Source organism: Phalacrocorax aristotelis, chromosome 7, assembly GCF_949628215.1.
Source record: "Phalacrocorax aristotelis chromosome 7, bGulAri2.1, whole genome shotgun sequence".
Lineage (NCBI taxonomy): Eukaryota > Metazoa > Chordata > Aves > Suliformes > Phalacrocoracidae > Phalacrocorax > Phalacrocorax aristotelis.
The window spans coordinates 50801345-50818067 of record NC_134282.1 but is presented as its reverse complement, the minus strand read 5'-3'; the positions used below and the strand labels follow the sequence as shown (position 1 = coordinate 50818067).

Genomic DNA, 16723 nt, shown 5'->3' with positions numbered 1-16723 from the left:
TAGTAGTCTATGTAGAAAATGAGCTCAGCAGCCTTTCCCCTTGATCCAGAAATTCTGATGTGAATAACTTAAAGGAACAGAACGTGAGCACAATATGTGCACAAGAGAATGAAGATGGTATAAATGGAGGGCATTGCATGTAGCAAGAGCAGGTGGCTTAAGTGACTGGATACAGAAAACAATCATATGGAATACAGCATTCAGAAAATACCAGTAGGACTATGGACTAAGGGTTTGGCTAGCATTCATGATTGATAATGTTTCAGGTTATATTAAATATTTTTGGCTGAATTCAGCAAACTTCATAAACAGGGACAGTGACATTATATAGAAATTACCAAATTTATGAGCTTTGTACCTGGCTTTTCTGTCTTGTATGCTGCTGCTCTCCAAAGCAGTCTGTGATAGGCCAGTGCCTAAATTCCCTGTCTTCCTTAATGTGCAATGTAGAGTTGAGTGAAGTCTTCTGAAGACCTGTATGAGGAGGAAGGCAGGATACTTCAATAAGGCATGGGTGAAGGGCTTGCCCGATCACTGGCTTTACCAGTAATTTAACCACACAGCTGTCATACCTACCTCTTTCTCCTGGGGTTTCAACTCACATTGGTCCTTCTGGGCTTTCTTGGTTATATCTTCTTGACTCCCATAGTGTATGTTGCATTTGGCTCTTGGGAGCCTGGAAGGAGTGGGTATGGCTCATCTCAACACAAAGCAGCGCCATTTGAAAGTGATGATGGACTGGGCATGAACACTTTCCGCAGGAGGTGCACAAGGGACTGTTTGATGTCTGGATGGGGATGTGATAAAGCTCAGTGATGCGATCTGTGTGCTTTAGGATCTTTGTCATTAGTAGAATTCAGTATGTGAGGCTCCGGTGTTGGTTATTCTATCAGCGATGATTATCCAAGGGGTGTCAAGCTTAGGCAAATTCATACTGGTAAGGGCTGATGGGACTTAACTAATTGCATATAAATACCTGAACTCCTTCATCTGTGAGATTGAGAATGGCAGAAGCTGTATATCCCTGGATGTTAAGGAGTGAGTTTGCTTCAGAAGAAATTGTCCCGTGAGCTGTTGTCCTATTTACAAATAGAGGTAATTCAGGAAACACCTGGTTATGGAGAACTGGGGACAGGAACTGAAATCATTTAACATCATCTGGTTGGTTGTGAAGACAGTAAACCAGTAGAAATCTCTAAAATAAGCCCTCTGCTTTGTATCTCAGAACTTCTGTGGCAGGAGGACAGACTTTTAAACTCCATAGGTGTAAGATAGCTTCCTTATACCCAAAAGTCTTTCTGGCTTATATTCCATAAAATAGAATGGCCTAAAAGAGCTGCGTGGGAGTTCTGTTTGTAACCCAGATTGGTATGGCCAGTTTGGCTGCTAAGCAGATGCTATGGTGTACGTAATCATGAGTTTCTGTTTAGCCTGGATCACATCAGCCTAGATTGTGTTAATGTGATTTTTATTTAACAAAAACAAACAAACGAAACACCCCAAAGTGTGTTACAGTTTGATGTAGAAAAGGTTACTTCCCCCCCTTACCTGTTTTATCATCTTAATCTTGCTCAGAATAACCCTGGCCAGGCACCTCCAACTCTGAAGAAGATGATTCAGATGGCAGGAGAGATTGCTGATGGGATGGCGTACCTCAACGCCAACAAATTTGTTCACAGAGATCTTGCTGCAAGAAACTGCATGGTGGCAGAAGACTTCACAGTGAAAATTGGAGGTATGTGTTTTTTACTTTGACACAAACTAAAAACATCATCCTGAAAATTCAACATCTTAGAAGGCATTTTAATTTTTTTTTAAAGCTGTTTGAAAGACCTTTTAAAACTTAGCCCTACTTTAAACTTCTGCAGGATGAAGTATGTCCCTTATGAAGGCTTGCTGTGATTTAAGACCTGTGAGCAGTCAACATTGAGTTGAAGCTCTTGGAATACCTCAAATTGCTGTTGTTCCAGTGAGGAAATAGTATAGTGTGTGGGTTTAAGAAGAGCTAGTGGAGCAGTGATTTGAGGTGCAGATGCTGCAGACATCTGGGTGGATGGCGTAGTTAACCACTGGTGTGTCATTTGCTTTTCTGTTAATGCGCAAAAATAATTCCACCTCCTGTTTATTGATTCAAGAATAAGAATTTTAGGATTATATTAAAGCATATCTGATTTGGAAATGGAATGTAAGGCTTGACTTCAGCTGGATGCTTTCCAGTCTGAATTGGAGTTCTGCTTTCCAGACAACAGAATGGTTTTTCCTCTGCTCTGCTGTTCAAACACCGCTTTTTTTTTTTCCCTTCACCATCCCTCCAAAATAGTGTCAGATGAGTTTTTTCAGACTTCTCTCCAGAGGGGATGATTTTAAGCTTTTGGCTGTTTTTGAGTTGTGCACATTAAAATAACATGTATAGCAACAGCCTTCTGCTGTAGGAAACTAATTCTTTTTCTCTGAGCTTAACTCAGCTATTTTGATAATTTGTGTAAGTAATCCTGTCATTTGGGAGAAAGAAAAAATGATTTCATTTTGAGTCAGTTAATTAGGAAATGAGATCTTTGGGGGATTTTGTGCATTTTCTGCAGGTTCAGGGGAAGTCAGCCTGAATCCTTCCCATTCCAGTTTTCTCACTCCTCCTCCCCCCACCAGCATGTTTTACAATTCTCTTAAGATGGTGCATTTCTTCCCTTTAACGTGGTACATGGTTACCCCAAAAGCATCTTGTGAAATACGCTGCACTGCTCTCAGTACTGAAAATCCCTTCATGCAGAAACAGTTTGGGAGCATCTTGACTGGAACACGCCAACTCAGACTGTTTAGATCTCAGAGGAGGAGCTTTATGCTACACTGTCCCATACTTGTTGCATATCTGTTTCTTATTTGCATTACATTTTTTAAGAATTTTCTATTCAGCCAGGATAAAGTCATTCTGGTGTGTGGGAGTGATGGAATAGCTGCACAGATGGGCTTTTTAGTCATAATCACTGAGGGTACCAGTGTCCTTAGCAGACAAGGAATGAGAAGGATCAGTGATCGGTCACTCATCCGAGCCTGGTAATAATGACATCCATAGACAGGTTATAACAACTGTGAGAACCAGAGGAATAATGTCCTCTTTTTGCTCCACTTTTCCCAGAAAAAACGGGGCAACTACAGGTCTGTATTGGCAAAATGGATTTTGCCCTAGGTCTGCTGTGTTAGCAGACAGCATTTAATATTAGTAAGAGATTTGATGCCACCTGATTTATTAACTTTTTTGGTTAGTGTCTGAAAACGTAGTTACTGGTTTAAACAGGCTACTCCAAGACCCAGCAGTTTTGTGTGCATAAACCCGATTGTACAGAAAAAAAATTCTGAAGTAAGTCTGAGTTAGTCAGGAGGTGATCATTGTTAGATCCGAGTTCTGCAAATATTTACGTATTTACAGATAAGGATATGCGTAAAACCCAAAGTATGTCTTTAATATTGGTCTGTGTTAGTCATAAACGAATAGCCTAATCCTCTGTAGCATTTGAGATGGAATATTATACAGGAGCTGGAAATTACCCTTGAAAAGAGGGGAAAAAAAACAAGAGAGAAGCATTTCCCTCAACATGTGAGATTTTTAAATTAAAGACAATAGTTTTAAGTACTAAAGGAGCTCTTTATACTCTTTAAAAAGAAAAGCATTGAATTTAGAGAACAGATTAATGAATTGTATGACCTTCAGAAGATTTAGCTTACTGCAAGGCTTGAGCATAAATCCTGCAACTTTTCATGTTCATATATTTAAACCATTCAGACTTCTCACCCACTGAAGTCAATGGTAAAAATGTCTGTTGGCTTTGTTGGGAGGGAAGCTAACCAGCCCGAAGGCAGTAGGTAAAGCGCCTGCAAAGTGTCGTGCTAACAGATTGCAGATTCTTTGCACCAAACTGTGATTCTCTGCTGGCTGCAATGGCTTGTAGTAAGGGGAAACGTTCATCATTATATCATGCAAACTCAAAACATCATTTATACCTTCTAGATTTTGGCATGACAAGAGATATCTACGAGACAGATTATTATCGTAAAGGAGGGAAAGGTTTGCTGCCTGTCCGCTGGATGTCCCCAGAATCACTGAAAGATGGAGTCTTCACAACGCACTCCGATGTCTGGTAACAAAAAGAAAGGGCTCTGAAAAACTGGTTTAGCCCCTCTTCTTTCTAGCCTCTTTTCTTGTTTGAGTAGACTTAATTAAGTATACTGCTTCTCCTGTCTCTTCCAAGGTAACTCTCTTTTTCCACTGTGAAGCCTTCTGCTTTGTATTTCATATTTCCATTGCAAAAATCAAGAACTCATGAGGTTAAAATCTGCTCTCAGAGCAAAACTAAATGGATTTCCAAAACTGGAGGTGGTGGCATGTTTCCTGCTGTGGGTTGTAAAATCAGTTTTGCAGTGAAAAACATTGCCTTCACCTGGAAGAGCAAGTTGTCATTTTTCAAATTGCCCTCCTTCAAGAAAAGCATTAAAAGTTGCCAAGAATATAGAAAGGTTCATAGCCCTGACCTGCTTTTCTATCAAAACCTTCTGTGTAAATAACTCTGCTTTCCCGCAGACGGTTTGTGTACACTAGCAGGTTTTTTTCTTGGGAGTTCTCCCTTGTGTATATCCTTCTCCATTTGGAGCTTTGTTTGCTTGTTTTATATACCGCAAGCTGCAGAAATAGGTTTTTCTTTAAAAGCCCATTGCCTAGTTGGTGTATCTGTGAAGTTATTAATAGAGGCATTCAGGAAATTTCAAAATATACTTCTTAGAAGAAATAATACTCTGGAACAATTCCCCACACACACCACCACCCACCCCCCCCAAACTTTTGCAGATAGATAGGGAGGACTTGGCAGAAGATGAACATGTACTGGCAGAACCTCTACTCTGTCTTTTATGGCTTCTCTGCCTTCCTAACAAGATGTTTTTACTGCTGATGTGTTGCAGAATTGGCAGCTGATTGCCTCCAAATGTCTAGAAGTCAGTGGGAATGGTATTTTAGTAGTAAACTGCATTTTCTTTAAACAGCTTGAGGATTTTGGAGTCAGTGGACTGTAGTCCACAGCACCAGCTTTGAGTGAAAGGTTCATCAGAGGAATTATGTAGCAAGTGAAAAAGCAAAGTACCAGAATGTTGCTTAAAATCTTTTGCATACGGCTAGTAACTTATTTATGAATCCAGTAACCCTCAAACTTGGAAATAGATGAAAATAACCACTTTGACTTGAAGGGGAAGCCCTGTATCAGCCATTTATCCAATGGGACAGCGCAGGCATGCTTTTGGCAGTCCCCCTGCAGTAAAAGAATTCTGGGACTCGTAATGGCTTCACAAAGCAGACAGAAGTTTGGAATATCCCACTAGAAAATCCCCAGATGTAGAACTGAATGAGCCTGGAGTGCAGGGCTGGCAGACCTGCCCATTCTCACCACACAAGGGTAACTTTTAAGCCCAGCCATTGTATCGAAAGCAGGCACGGCGGATCAGGCGTTCACTGCGGTGACGTACGGCACTCGTTCCATACACGCCTTCCTTTTAACCTGTGACTGTTCAGTGACATTATTATTTAAACTTAACTCAAATTCCAAGTGAAACAACCCCACAGATGTGACGTCAAATCAAGTGTCAGCAGTAAATGAATACTTCAGTTGCTGCAGGAAGTATGTGAGTTTGCCCTTCAACGTTAACAAGATGTGGCATTCGTTGGTCACTGAGTCGAAAGCAGGGTTGAGCAAACAATATAGCAGTTTATCAGCTGGACAGTCTGAGCGAGATATCCTAGCCAGAAGTCACGTCAAGGAAAGTAGCTTACTGATTATGAGGTTGGAAAACTTAGGAGGAGGAGTAAAATCTGTCAGATATTTTACTTGAAAGCATAGAGAGGAAAAAAATGCTTTATGGAGAAGAGGTCCACAGCTCTCATCAGTATTTCAGACAGTTGCTCCTTGGGATAGTTTGTCATCTTAATCGTTAGAAGTGCCTCGTTCTGAAATTCGGTTCACGTGGGTATGCTGGCATGCTATCCTGAGGTACAAAAAACCTGGTTCAACGTGAGGAATACGCTGTTTAGAACGCGGATTCGTTTGTGTTTGCCACATGTATCCGCACCTATAGATTCAGAAATTTCAATCTTAATTCCAAATGTAATGGAGCTTGACTCATCACTGTTGTGGAATAGTGTCTGTTTGCTTGGTCTGCTTGTGGCTAGAAGGATCACTCTGCTTTACTTCTCAGCAGCTTTTAGACGAAACACTATGCATTGAAGGTCTCTTCATGTCAGGAAAGATTACCTGATTCCTTGTATTGGTTCAGGTTTTGAAGTTGCTTCATGTAAACTGTGTAGCTTGGCTGTTTTGGGGGACATTTATTTTCATCAAATGGTAAAAAACGTTGAGATTGTTTTTCCAGCCTTTTTGGTAGGGTGTTGTGACATCTGGTTCCATGTTCTTCGAGATAAGTTTTAGAAGCCAAAACGTCAAAACGACAAAACTGTGTGAGTGGTCAGAGTCAAAGATTTATAAGCTGAAAGGTGAAATGGCAAACTGCAAAAAGAGTGTCTGGAGGTTTTGACGGGTGGAGCTTTATTTTAGCAATTCATTCTTCTATTGCTTTTCAGGCTGAAGAATGAGGTAATTAGACAAGACTGTTTTTGTTGTAGTTAGGGGAGGCAAACATCTTAAAATTAATGTAATACTGTTCAGGGTGAGGGTGTATTTCTATAAATAAGTCTTCGGTATCTTGGATTTTTTCAGAGCTGGTAGTTGCCTTGAAGGAGCAACATAAGTTTATTTGTTATGATAATATGACTAGTAGGTGCGGAAGACTTGTTCTTATTATTCCTGCAGTGATCAAAGTAGCTTCAAAGGCACCAAAATGTTGAGCTGACCCTCTGTCCCTGCCTCCCCTGAAAGGCAAACAATTGCAGGTCTGTTTGTGGCTTCTGGCTCCAGATGCAAAACATTTCAGATACAGTGGATAACTGAAAGATAAAACCACTCTACCATAACCACCTAATAATACAGGCTCCTGTTTTCACAACAGTACCCTATTGAAACTACGCTTTTTCTCTCTAAGCTTGACTCAGCATTTTAGCCACGGAAGACAAGACAGCATCTAGGTTTCCTTTGCACAGGAGCTCTAAAAGTAGAGGACTCTTCAGTGCATGGCAGACCATTTGAGCCATGTCTGCTCAATAAACTAATTTTAAAAGGAGATATTTTTAGAAAGTGTCGATACTTACGTCCAAACTACCCAATTACATAACTATGCTTATCTTTCTTCACCAGTAATCAATTCCTATTATTAGACAGACTTCTTTTTTTCACTTCTGCTATCCTTTGTAGTTAGTTGTAAGGAGCCAGAAGCTCTGTTCCAAGTACATAGTTACATACATGTTGCAAAAGGGGTAACCGAGTTTCTCCTTGGGGCTGAAATGTTTTGCTGCTGAAGCAGCAAATTAGGGTCTTGGTACAAGAAGCTGGAGAACATTCACATTTCTTCCATGTCTTTTTCAAAAATTGGCCTTGTTGCTTGCTTGTCGGATGCCTTGATCCTTCCTTTGCACCCTTGACTTAGAATGTGGAAGAAACCAAAGCAGAGGGATAAATGGAAAGTATTACCCAAGAAGTGGTTTTGTGCCTGGGGAAGAGAGGCTGGTTTGTTTGCTTGCTTTTAGTGGTAAGGCAGATGAGGTGCACAGGTGTGGTGGCGTGCGTTTGCTGTCTGGCTCTCGGCTTGCTAGAGCGGTAAGGGAAAAATGCAGCTTTTAAATCGGATTTGTGTGACTCAAGTATTTCTGATGAAAAGCAGCTTGCGCTGGAATGAGAGCTTACAGTTCTGCATTATTGCCTTCTCAACTGCTATCGGGAGTACCTGAGATATGTTACATGAAGATTTTGAGTTTAGTTTTTCAAATGTACGGATAGTTTTTTCTTGCTCTCTCTGTGGCTTGGGAAGGGGGGCTGGGGCTTGTCAAGCTCACCTGAAGTAACTTCTCCACCTGTTAGAAGGTTTCATTTCCTGCACCCAGCCACACACGGATCTTTTTGCAGCCCTTAATGATCAGGTGTTTGTCCAGCCTGAGGTCCTCTGTACAGGAAGCGCAGAGATAGGAATAGAATTTTTTTTTTCCCTTACCTGCATCTTTCCTCTTCCCATCTCCACTGTTTTTTCTACCTTGCAGTGCGCCTGAAGTCTGAACTCAAAGCCACGGGAAAGGGAGGTGAGATGTGAGCTGATTCTACAGGCAAACTCGCAGCTTAAATCTCCTCTGAGTTAGGAGGCTTCTGGTCAATGCAGTGAGCTTGCGGTGGCTTTTTTAGTGATTGACCTGTGCAGAAGCGGTGTAACCAAGTAACGTTGGACCACTGAGTAATTATAGTCACGACCAGCTCTGAGCTGTAGATTATGGTGTGGAAAATGGAGGCATGATATTACCAGTCTTTTCTTGCGGAGGCCAGTCTGAAGAGTCGTTCAAAACTGGGAGCCTGTTTCTTACCATTGACTAGAAGTGTTTGAAGTCAGCGGTGTCTTACGCTAGGTGATGTGGCTGTCACCATAGCTGCGTACTTGTTGAGCAATTGGAATTTTTTGGTAAAAGAAAATACCCATGGACACCTACCTGCTCAGCATCGTCTAATACATCCTTGTAAAGATTGCTCAGCTTTCTAAAGTTCTGATTTGTTTTCCAGGTCTTTCGGTGTTGTGCTTTGGGAGATTGCAACGTTAGCAGAGCAGCCGTACCAAGGCATGACCAACGAACAAGTGCTTCGCTTTGTGATGGAAGGGGGTCTGCTGGAAAAACCGGACAATTGTCCTGATATGCTGTAAGTGTCAACAGTTACCGCTGCTCCCAGGGCACGGTTTATTCTTCCCAATCCCTTCAGCGTCCACTTCTGTGCTCTCTACCACAGGAGGGGTTATTAAAGAGTGGTGGTAATGTGAGGTGCTGCTTGAACAGTCTCTGTCGATCTAGTATTTCATAGTAGTTAGACGTACCAGAAAACAACTTTGTGGCCCAAATCTCACTTTGGACTATCTTCTCTAATAAGGAAACAAAACCCGAACTTTGTTCCTAAATAAAATTAGACTTATTAAAAGCTCATAAGTGACATTTGCTACAGCAGAAGACTTTGTGCCTAAATCTTGCCTCTTCTGAACAAATTAATCTTTGAGGATAAAGAGAAAAAAGGGCATAGGATGAGCTGAAGTGTATTGTGCATAAACTCTGGAATTCAACTTTTTGGTTAAGCATACAGATAAATGAATGTACCGTTCCTTTGTCTGAAGCAGTGTTGGATCTGCTGTTTCAGTCACGGTGCTTCTCGCGTTGAGATAAACAGATTTCCCCTGCTAACAGTTTCCTTTCCTGTAAGCACAGAAAGAAATGCGCAGCAAAATCTTTGCCTACCCCTAGAATCAATACAAAGCCTTGCAGCGGAGGAGGGTGTGCGGTGCAGCAGGCTTCAGTTTTTAGCTGTACATTGTTGAAATACTTCTGCTGGCTTTTGTGTACAGCAGTTTCAGTTGTTCAGACTTTATTACTTTGATATACTTCCCAAACTGGCTTTTGGGAAGGAAATACTGCGTCTTGCAGTTATTGAAATTTGTTGGAGGCCCACAGAAGGGATACAATCACTTAAGGGCCTCAGCTGCTTGGGATTCTTAGGAAAAGAGCTTTTTTGGCTGGAGCGCTGGCTTTGGTTTCAGATGACAGGCAGTGTTGTTTTGTTGTTTGAGGGGGGTGGGTGGTATATGCAGGGGGAGGTGTAGCTGCCATGTGATTCCTCAATTTCACATTCTTTCCCTTCCACGATGCTGTGGAGAATTTCTGGCAGTCAGATGGACTGGAGATTGTTTAACATGGTCAGAGCTGTGTAATGGAGGGGGGGAGTAGGCAGAAATGGGGGAAGAACAGGGTGTGTGAAGGGGTCAGCTCCCAGAATCCATAGGAAAAAAATACTTCTACAGTAAGAACATACTCGGCGAGAGATTCAGCGTTAGAAGTTCCCCCTTGACCTGGGGCATGTGTGGTATGAACAGGGGGACAAGTGGGGAGTCACAGCAAGAAGCTCTCTTTACTGCAGCCCACCCAGCCCATTCTCCTTCCTCCTCAGAGATAACCCTCTGCTTGCTGCATGTTGCTGCTGGGTGAATCCACTTTCAGGGTAACTGGCTTGCGAGCTGGGAGAATTTGGTTGATGTCTGGCAGAGCAAATCTTTGCACCAGTGCATAACAGCAAAGGCCTTTTTTATGCTGATTTTAACAAAGACGCTGTTCACACATTTGTTATGGCCACCAAGATGTTAGTCTGACGTTGCAGAGGTGCAGAATAAAAAAGATTTTCCTTTTAATCTAGCCACTTTTCTCCATCAGAACAAGGAACAGGGCTGAGCTCAGAACTAAGGCACATCCAGTTTAGCGGTGTTTTGTTTTGTTTTCTTTTTTTTGGTGATACAGTTGTGTATAAAACATCCTCATTCTGTCCGAAGTGGGAAAAAAAAAAAATTTGAACGTATTGACCTTAAAAGCTTATTGTGACTTGCTTTAGCTTCCTTTCAGCTTGTTTTGTCTTTGTATTAGGACAGACACCCAAGTCTGCTGAAATTCAAATAGGCTGTTGTAGGAGTAACAGTAGGAAGTGCCAGGAATAATCCTCACCTTTCTTCCGTGCACATGCATTTGGCATTCAAAGAACCTATTTTGTGTTACTATGGTGCTTTTATATATATATATAGATAGATAGATAGATGTATGTATGCTTTTGCTTCTTTCCCTGGCTTCCGTCCTGTTAGCCCAAGGTGCTGTGCCACACTCAGTAACCTGACAACTGCTGCCAGTCTTGAACCTCACGCGTGGTGCTGCTGGCAGGCACAGAGACCTGCTCTGTAGGCAGAGTTCCTCTCCCCTCTCCAGCTCTCTGATAACCTGCTTCTCAGTAAGGGACGTAACAAGCAAAATTAGTGAGCGGACAGAAGGGTGCTTGTAGCAGAGTTGCGAAGAGCCCTGAAACTGCCTGTGGCTCCTGCCATGCATCCCCAGCATGTTTCAGGCAACTGCTTTCACAAGTGCTTTATGAAACCCTTTGTAAAATAGGGGTCCTCTTATTGTGTGGAGGTTGCTGAAAGATTCTGTTTAAAGACAGGTTTCTTGCTATGTCTGTGCAGGTGTTTTGTCTGTGATGCTTAATATTAACTCCAGGTGTCCAGAAGGTGAAGTCCACCTGCTGCAGGGAAGTCAGCATACTACTTGTGCTTGGTACTGCCTGAAAGCAAGCAAGCAGGGGAGCCAGGAGCCGCACTTGTATATATCTCATGTGGTAGGCTACGAATGCAGAGATACTTTTTTCTTTAAATTAGTTTGACTTGGAAACAACTAAAATTATGGGCAGAACACAAATTTACCTTTCTGTAGAGAGAGGGGAGCAGTGTGACATACAAAAACCTCCGGAACAGGTGGAGGAGGTAGAGTGCTGCGGGGAAGCGTAGATGAGAATAGAGAGAAGAATCTTGCTGCAACTGTCACCGAATCTACTATTTTTAACCTTGCAGATTATGTGAGTGTTGACACAGCCTCGCACGCTCCAGCCACAGTGCAGTAGTTTTCGTAAGGGCCTCTTGTTGCTCCCCCCTGCACGAATGCTACGTGGTGCAAGCAATCTTGGACGTTCCATCTCTCCCAAGACTGCAATGCCAGCAATGCTTGTTAGCGGCTCTGCTTTGCTAACCCCTGGTAGCAACGAGTCAGTAGCTTTTAGGTGGATCAGGGACCAAGGGCACTTGAAGAACTGGAGAGGTTCTGTTCTGCGGCTTGGTTGTAGCGGATGCTGGTGCGAAGGGGGATTTTACAGCGCGGTCTTGTGGTTCAGAGAGGTGGTAAATCTCTGTGAAAGGGCTAAGCACAAAGGCAACGGTATTTCTAGAGGCTTTTTACTCTTACACAGGGTGAAACAAGACTCAGTTCTGTTTATGCTACACCCTCTTGGCATAGTTTGCATGGTTTTACAGACAGAACCGTGTAATAAGACAGATGGTTCAATAAGACGGTGCCAGGAGAAGATTTGCTGTTTTTCTCCTCTTCCTGAGTAATAAGTTATGTTTTTATGTACTACCATTGTTATGGCAGCGTTCATCAGGTGATGGCTGCGTGGCGAGAAGGTTTGTTACAGCTGAAGCTCTCAGACAGTGTGTTCCCATGGGGCTTTTAAAAGTTGTGGAGGCTGGAATTCCACTCTGTTTTTGAAGCGAAATTGCTTCCCCCACATGTATTGTAGATGACTAGACTATTTACGCATTGCTGATTTTCCCTTTGTTCCTGGCGAGCGCTCGGTTAGAATCCAGGGTCTGCTGCGCAGAGGTAATGTCAGCATGTAGCAGCAGCGGAACCGGAGAGGTCCTTGCACTTTTTCCCACCAAATCAAGTCCGATGCAAAGCACAAGCGCACACTCAGATGGAATGCAGCTTCTATAGCAACTTTCCATTTTCTGTTTTTTACTGTCTCGGTGCAAAAAGGAACTCGGTTTCTGCTCAGTTCTTTGAGCAAAAGATGCATGGGAAAGACTCTGGCTATCTCTCTACGTCATGACGATGCCTGCAACTTCCTTGAGCTCGCTTGCCACAAGTCAGAAACATACTTCATAAAACTGCTCAGGTTGTATTAACAGCCTGTAAATTCTTCCGTTGTCTGCTGGAAAGGCTTTTTTGTTTAAGATAATGTAAACAAGGTCTTTGAACCCACAGAGTTTTAAAAAAAATCCTTTTATGGGAACTCTGTAGAGTTTTTAAATCTGGAATGGCTTAAAAGAAACATCACATGTCCTTGTTTGTGCTGATGTCACATGCATTACTCCGCCGCTTGTGGTATCTCCTTAGCATTGCCCTTAGGCCTCAGGGCGAAGCGCCAGCGAATATCCAGTGTTCCTGGCTCCAGCTAATGCTTCTATTCAGGGACGCAGCAGTCAGCTGGAAAGGAAACAGCGATGAAGTAACAGAAATGGATTTTATATATTTATGTCTCAAGCTTTCCTCCCCCTTTGTGGGTGAGGGTATAGTGCTGTTTTATAGTTTGGCTTCACTTTCGCTATGAAAGACTTCTTAAAGACTCAAAAACAAGCAATAGCTTAACAGTGTTTGTGTCTACGTGCCTGGTACAATACAGCATTGAGTACACAGGGAGTTCTCCCAGCACAGACTGGTTTTGCCGGCGTCTTTTTGGGTGTCACAAGGCCATGCTCAGGTGGCTGACTTTTGTTCATGCGGAATTGCGCCAGCCGAGCTCTAACGCAATTTGTGCCTTTAAACGCACTTCAGTTCTGATTGCTTTTGTTTCGGCTGAAGCCTCTCAGCAGTGTTGGCAACCCAAACACAGCAGCGTTCTGCTTCTTTGCTGGTTCACCTCAGCTGAAAACACAGTGCACCCCATGAGGAGATGCAGCAGTCCTTCCCACGGAGCGAATTTCTCGAGGAGGAGATGGTTTTGCTTTGGTTTTGGTTCAGGCCAGGGTTCCCAGTCTCTCCAGACCCCGCTGTGGGCAGCGATGCACAGCGAGTGGCTTTGGAGACCAGGGTTGTCCAGCTTGGTGACAGTCCTGTTGAAAGGTTTATTCTAGAGCAGGGACTCTGGAGGCATTAAGAACATTACTCTGTGATGGACTTAGGTGCTCTTCAGAAAAAGGAGTGAGTTTTTGTTCATTTGGTGTTGTTGGGTTTGTTTGTTTTTTTTTTTTTTTTAAATAATAAAATCATTCCACACACGGACGCAGAGATCTAGTAAACTGCTGCCGGGGCATAAGGCAGTGAGAGCTAAGTAACACATAACGGAATTGCTTGCTTGCTTTGTGAAAGCCAGAGGAAGTTAGGAAAATGGTATTATTGTTTTATAGAATCAAAACTAAAAGTTAGGCGACCTGGCTAACCTTACACGGGAAGGCAGAGGTGGGGAGATGAACCCTGACTGGCCACTGGACCAGGCTGCTGGCCAGGCACAGAAAGGGGGTCTTATGGGGACTGCAGGTGGTCACTGCTGGGAGGTGAGTCAGCTGTGAAGGATCCTCCCGTATGTTATCGTAACGGAGAGATTTTTCATTGGCTTTCTTTTTTAGATCCGTTCTTATTCTAGCCCAGAAAGTAGTATTTTGGCCAGTGGTGACCTCCTACACACAGCATGTTTCTCCGAGTACTGTGTATGCAGAGGATTGGCTCGAAGAATTAATGTTCATCTTCCTTTTCTTATTTAAATGTGTCCTATTATTTGTGCTGTGTTAACAGAAGACACCCCGCTTCCACCTTCACAGAGAGAAGTCCTTTCTTGTGTCGTGTTTAAAGCTCAGGGCGATCTCTCAGGAATATCCAATTTTGCTGTGTCATGAAAAGGCTGTTTTCATTATGTATGTATTACTGTTTCATTTTGTGGCTTTGTTTTGCCAGCATGGGACATTGTACAGATCTAATCATGGATGTGCTTAAAACAGATGATCTCACACTCCGTAAAATATTAATGCATCCCTGGCCGTAAATGAAAACAGCATAATTTTAAAACAAAGGATGAGAGAATATCTTTGAGATGTCTTTTGAGGATTACAATTAATTTTAATGTCATTTTCTTCCTTCAGGGGAAAAAAGCAGTGCTTTACTTTGTGTGTGTTTCTTATTTTAAATTTTTCCAAGGCAATATTGATAGGGCGGGGATTGGTTGTTTGGAAAAGATACTCTGAGAGGCACTATTGTGTGTGATGAAGTAAGCACAGGGTATTTGGGAGGAAAAATTGAGAAAGAGCAAGTCAGAAGAGAAGTGTGAAATGCTTCTGGACATCAGGTATCCACAAGGCTGTTTTATGGGCAAGCATGTGGACAGGAGTGGAGAAGGCTGAGACAGGGGCTATAGAAGTAAATCAGCGATTATAAAGAAGGTCGAAATGTGACACGGGGATCTCAGCCTGTAAAAATCCTGTCACTCCGTCTTCCATCAGAATTGAATGATTTTCTGAAACGCGTGGTCCGGTTCGGTCACGGCTGGTTGGGCGCCAGCCTGGGCTTGTAAAGCACCTCAGTAAATGGTTTTGCTTGTGTGTTTCCTGTCCAGGTTCGAACTGATGCGCATGTGCTGGCAGTACAATCCCAAAATGAGGCCCTCCTTCCTGGAGATAATCGGTAGCATCAAAGACGAGCTGGATCCAGCATTCAAAGAGGTCTCCTTCTTCTACAGTGAAGAGAACAAGCCTCCGGATACAGAGGAGCTTGACCTGGAGACTGAAAACATGGAGAGCATTCCTTTAGATCCCTCCTCCACCCTCCAACCCACTGACAAGCACTCAGGACACAAAGCCGAGAACGGCCCGGGCGTGGTGGTCCTTCGGGCCAGCTTTGAGGAGAGACAGCCGTACGCACACATGAACGGGGGACGCAAGAATGAGAGGGCCTTACCGTTGCCCCAGTCTTCGGCCTGCTGATCCTTAGAACCAGAATCTCACAGAAATAAAACACAGAAAAAACACATGCATTGGGGGAAGAAAGAAAGAAAATTACAATATATTCAAAAGCCTACTGTACCTCAGTGGATCTTCAGAACTGCCATAGCTGCACTTGGGAGAACCCTTTTTTCAGTAAACAAGTTATCGTATTTTCCTTTTTTCAATATGCAAGCAGATGTTTGTTTCAGTAAAGGACTCCATTCATGGGGCGCACAGTTGGCCTTTTAAAACTCTAATGTTAACACTTAATAGCAACAGAAAACTTGAGATCTGATGTCTCTCTCTCTCTCTCTCCCCTCTCCTCTCTCTTCTTTCTCTTTCTTTCTGTCTCTCTTTGCTTCGTAATGGGAAACATATCTGCGTGCAAGTTCAACCGTACAGCACTTTTATCAGATCAAAGATATCGCAGGCCAGGTGGCTCCCCGGTACCCTTGCAAGCACCTGCCTAACACTGTAGGTCTTTATAAAAAAACAAACAAACAAACAAAAAAACAAACAAACAAAAAAAAAACCACAAAAAAAAATTAAAAAAGACTGGATTTTTAATGTTGCTCTTTAATCTTTTTAGGAACACGTAAAAGAATAAAAAAGGGCCATCATTCGTCCGAGGTTGTTACCATTTTCAACGCTGCCAAATTTTGCCAAAAAAACTGAACTCTTTGTTTTTTGTTTTTGTTTTTGTTTTTTTTTGTAGGCATGGAAGGAGCACAGTAATCAACTGCTCTGTTCAAAAGAGATCCTGACCAATACATTCTATTCAATCATACACTGGTATTAAAAAAAAAAAAAAAGAATTTAAAAAAGTCAAATTGTCTAGATCTTTTTTCAAAACTGGACAAAATGTGATTTATTTTTTTTTTTCCTTCTGATGGAGAAGATAAAAGGGATGGGGTAAAGAAACAGCCCTCCCTCCGCCCCTGTCCCCATCCCAGTGAATTCTGGACAAAACTGGCAGTGGTGAGCTAAACAAACACGTGCATTTTGTACAAAAAAAAAAAAAGTCAACCGCACGCCAAAAATGAAACATGAAAAACATGACAATAAGCGGCAGAGATCTCCATCGTTGCAGCCTGCCTCCCTTCACAGGCTTGCAGGGAAAAAAACACCTAGAAACGTAAATTGGAGAAGACAAAAAAAAGCAGTAACCGGATTCAAGTATACGATGCTTTGTTGACCTTTTCTCTTTATTATTAAGACTTCTCGAAGGGTCTTGCAGTTCTATGTTAGACCATGGATCATTTGCATACACATTGTC

At 42.6% G+C, this 16723-nt stretch overlaps 1 protein-coding gene across 2 annotated transcripts in view; it reads left to right on the top strand.

Moving 5' to 3' along the window:
- IGF1R (insulin like growth factor 1 receptor) overlaps window positions 1-16271 on the top strand; it is a 192181-nt gene extending 175910 nt beyond the window's left edge. For both annotated transcript variants that reach the window (XM_075100645.1, XM_075100646.1), the window contains exons 18-21: window positions 1576-1735; window positions 4004-4133; window positions 8691-8825; window positions 15081-16271. In XM_075100645.1, coding sequence (XP_074956746.1) covers window positions 1576-1735; window positions 4004-4133; window positions 8691-8825; window positions 15081-15447 — 792 coding nt within the window. In that variant the 3' untranslated portion in view covers window positions 15448-16271. The remainder of the gene's footprint in view (window positions 1-1575; window positions 1736-4003; window positions 4134-8690; window positions 8826-15080) is intronic.
- The last annotated feature ends 452 nt before the right edge of the window (window positions 16272-16723 follow it).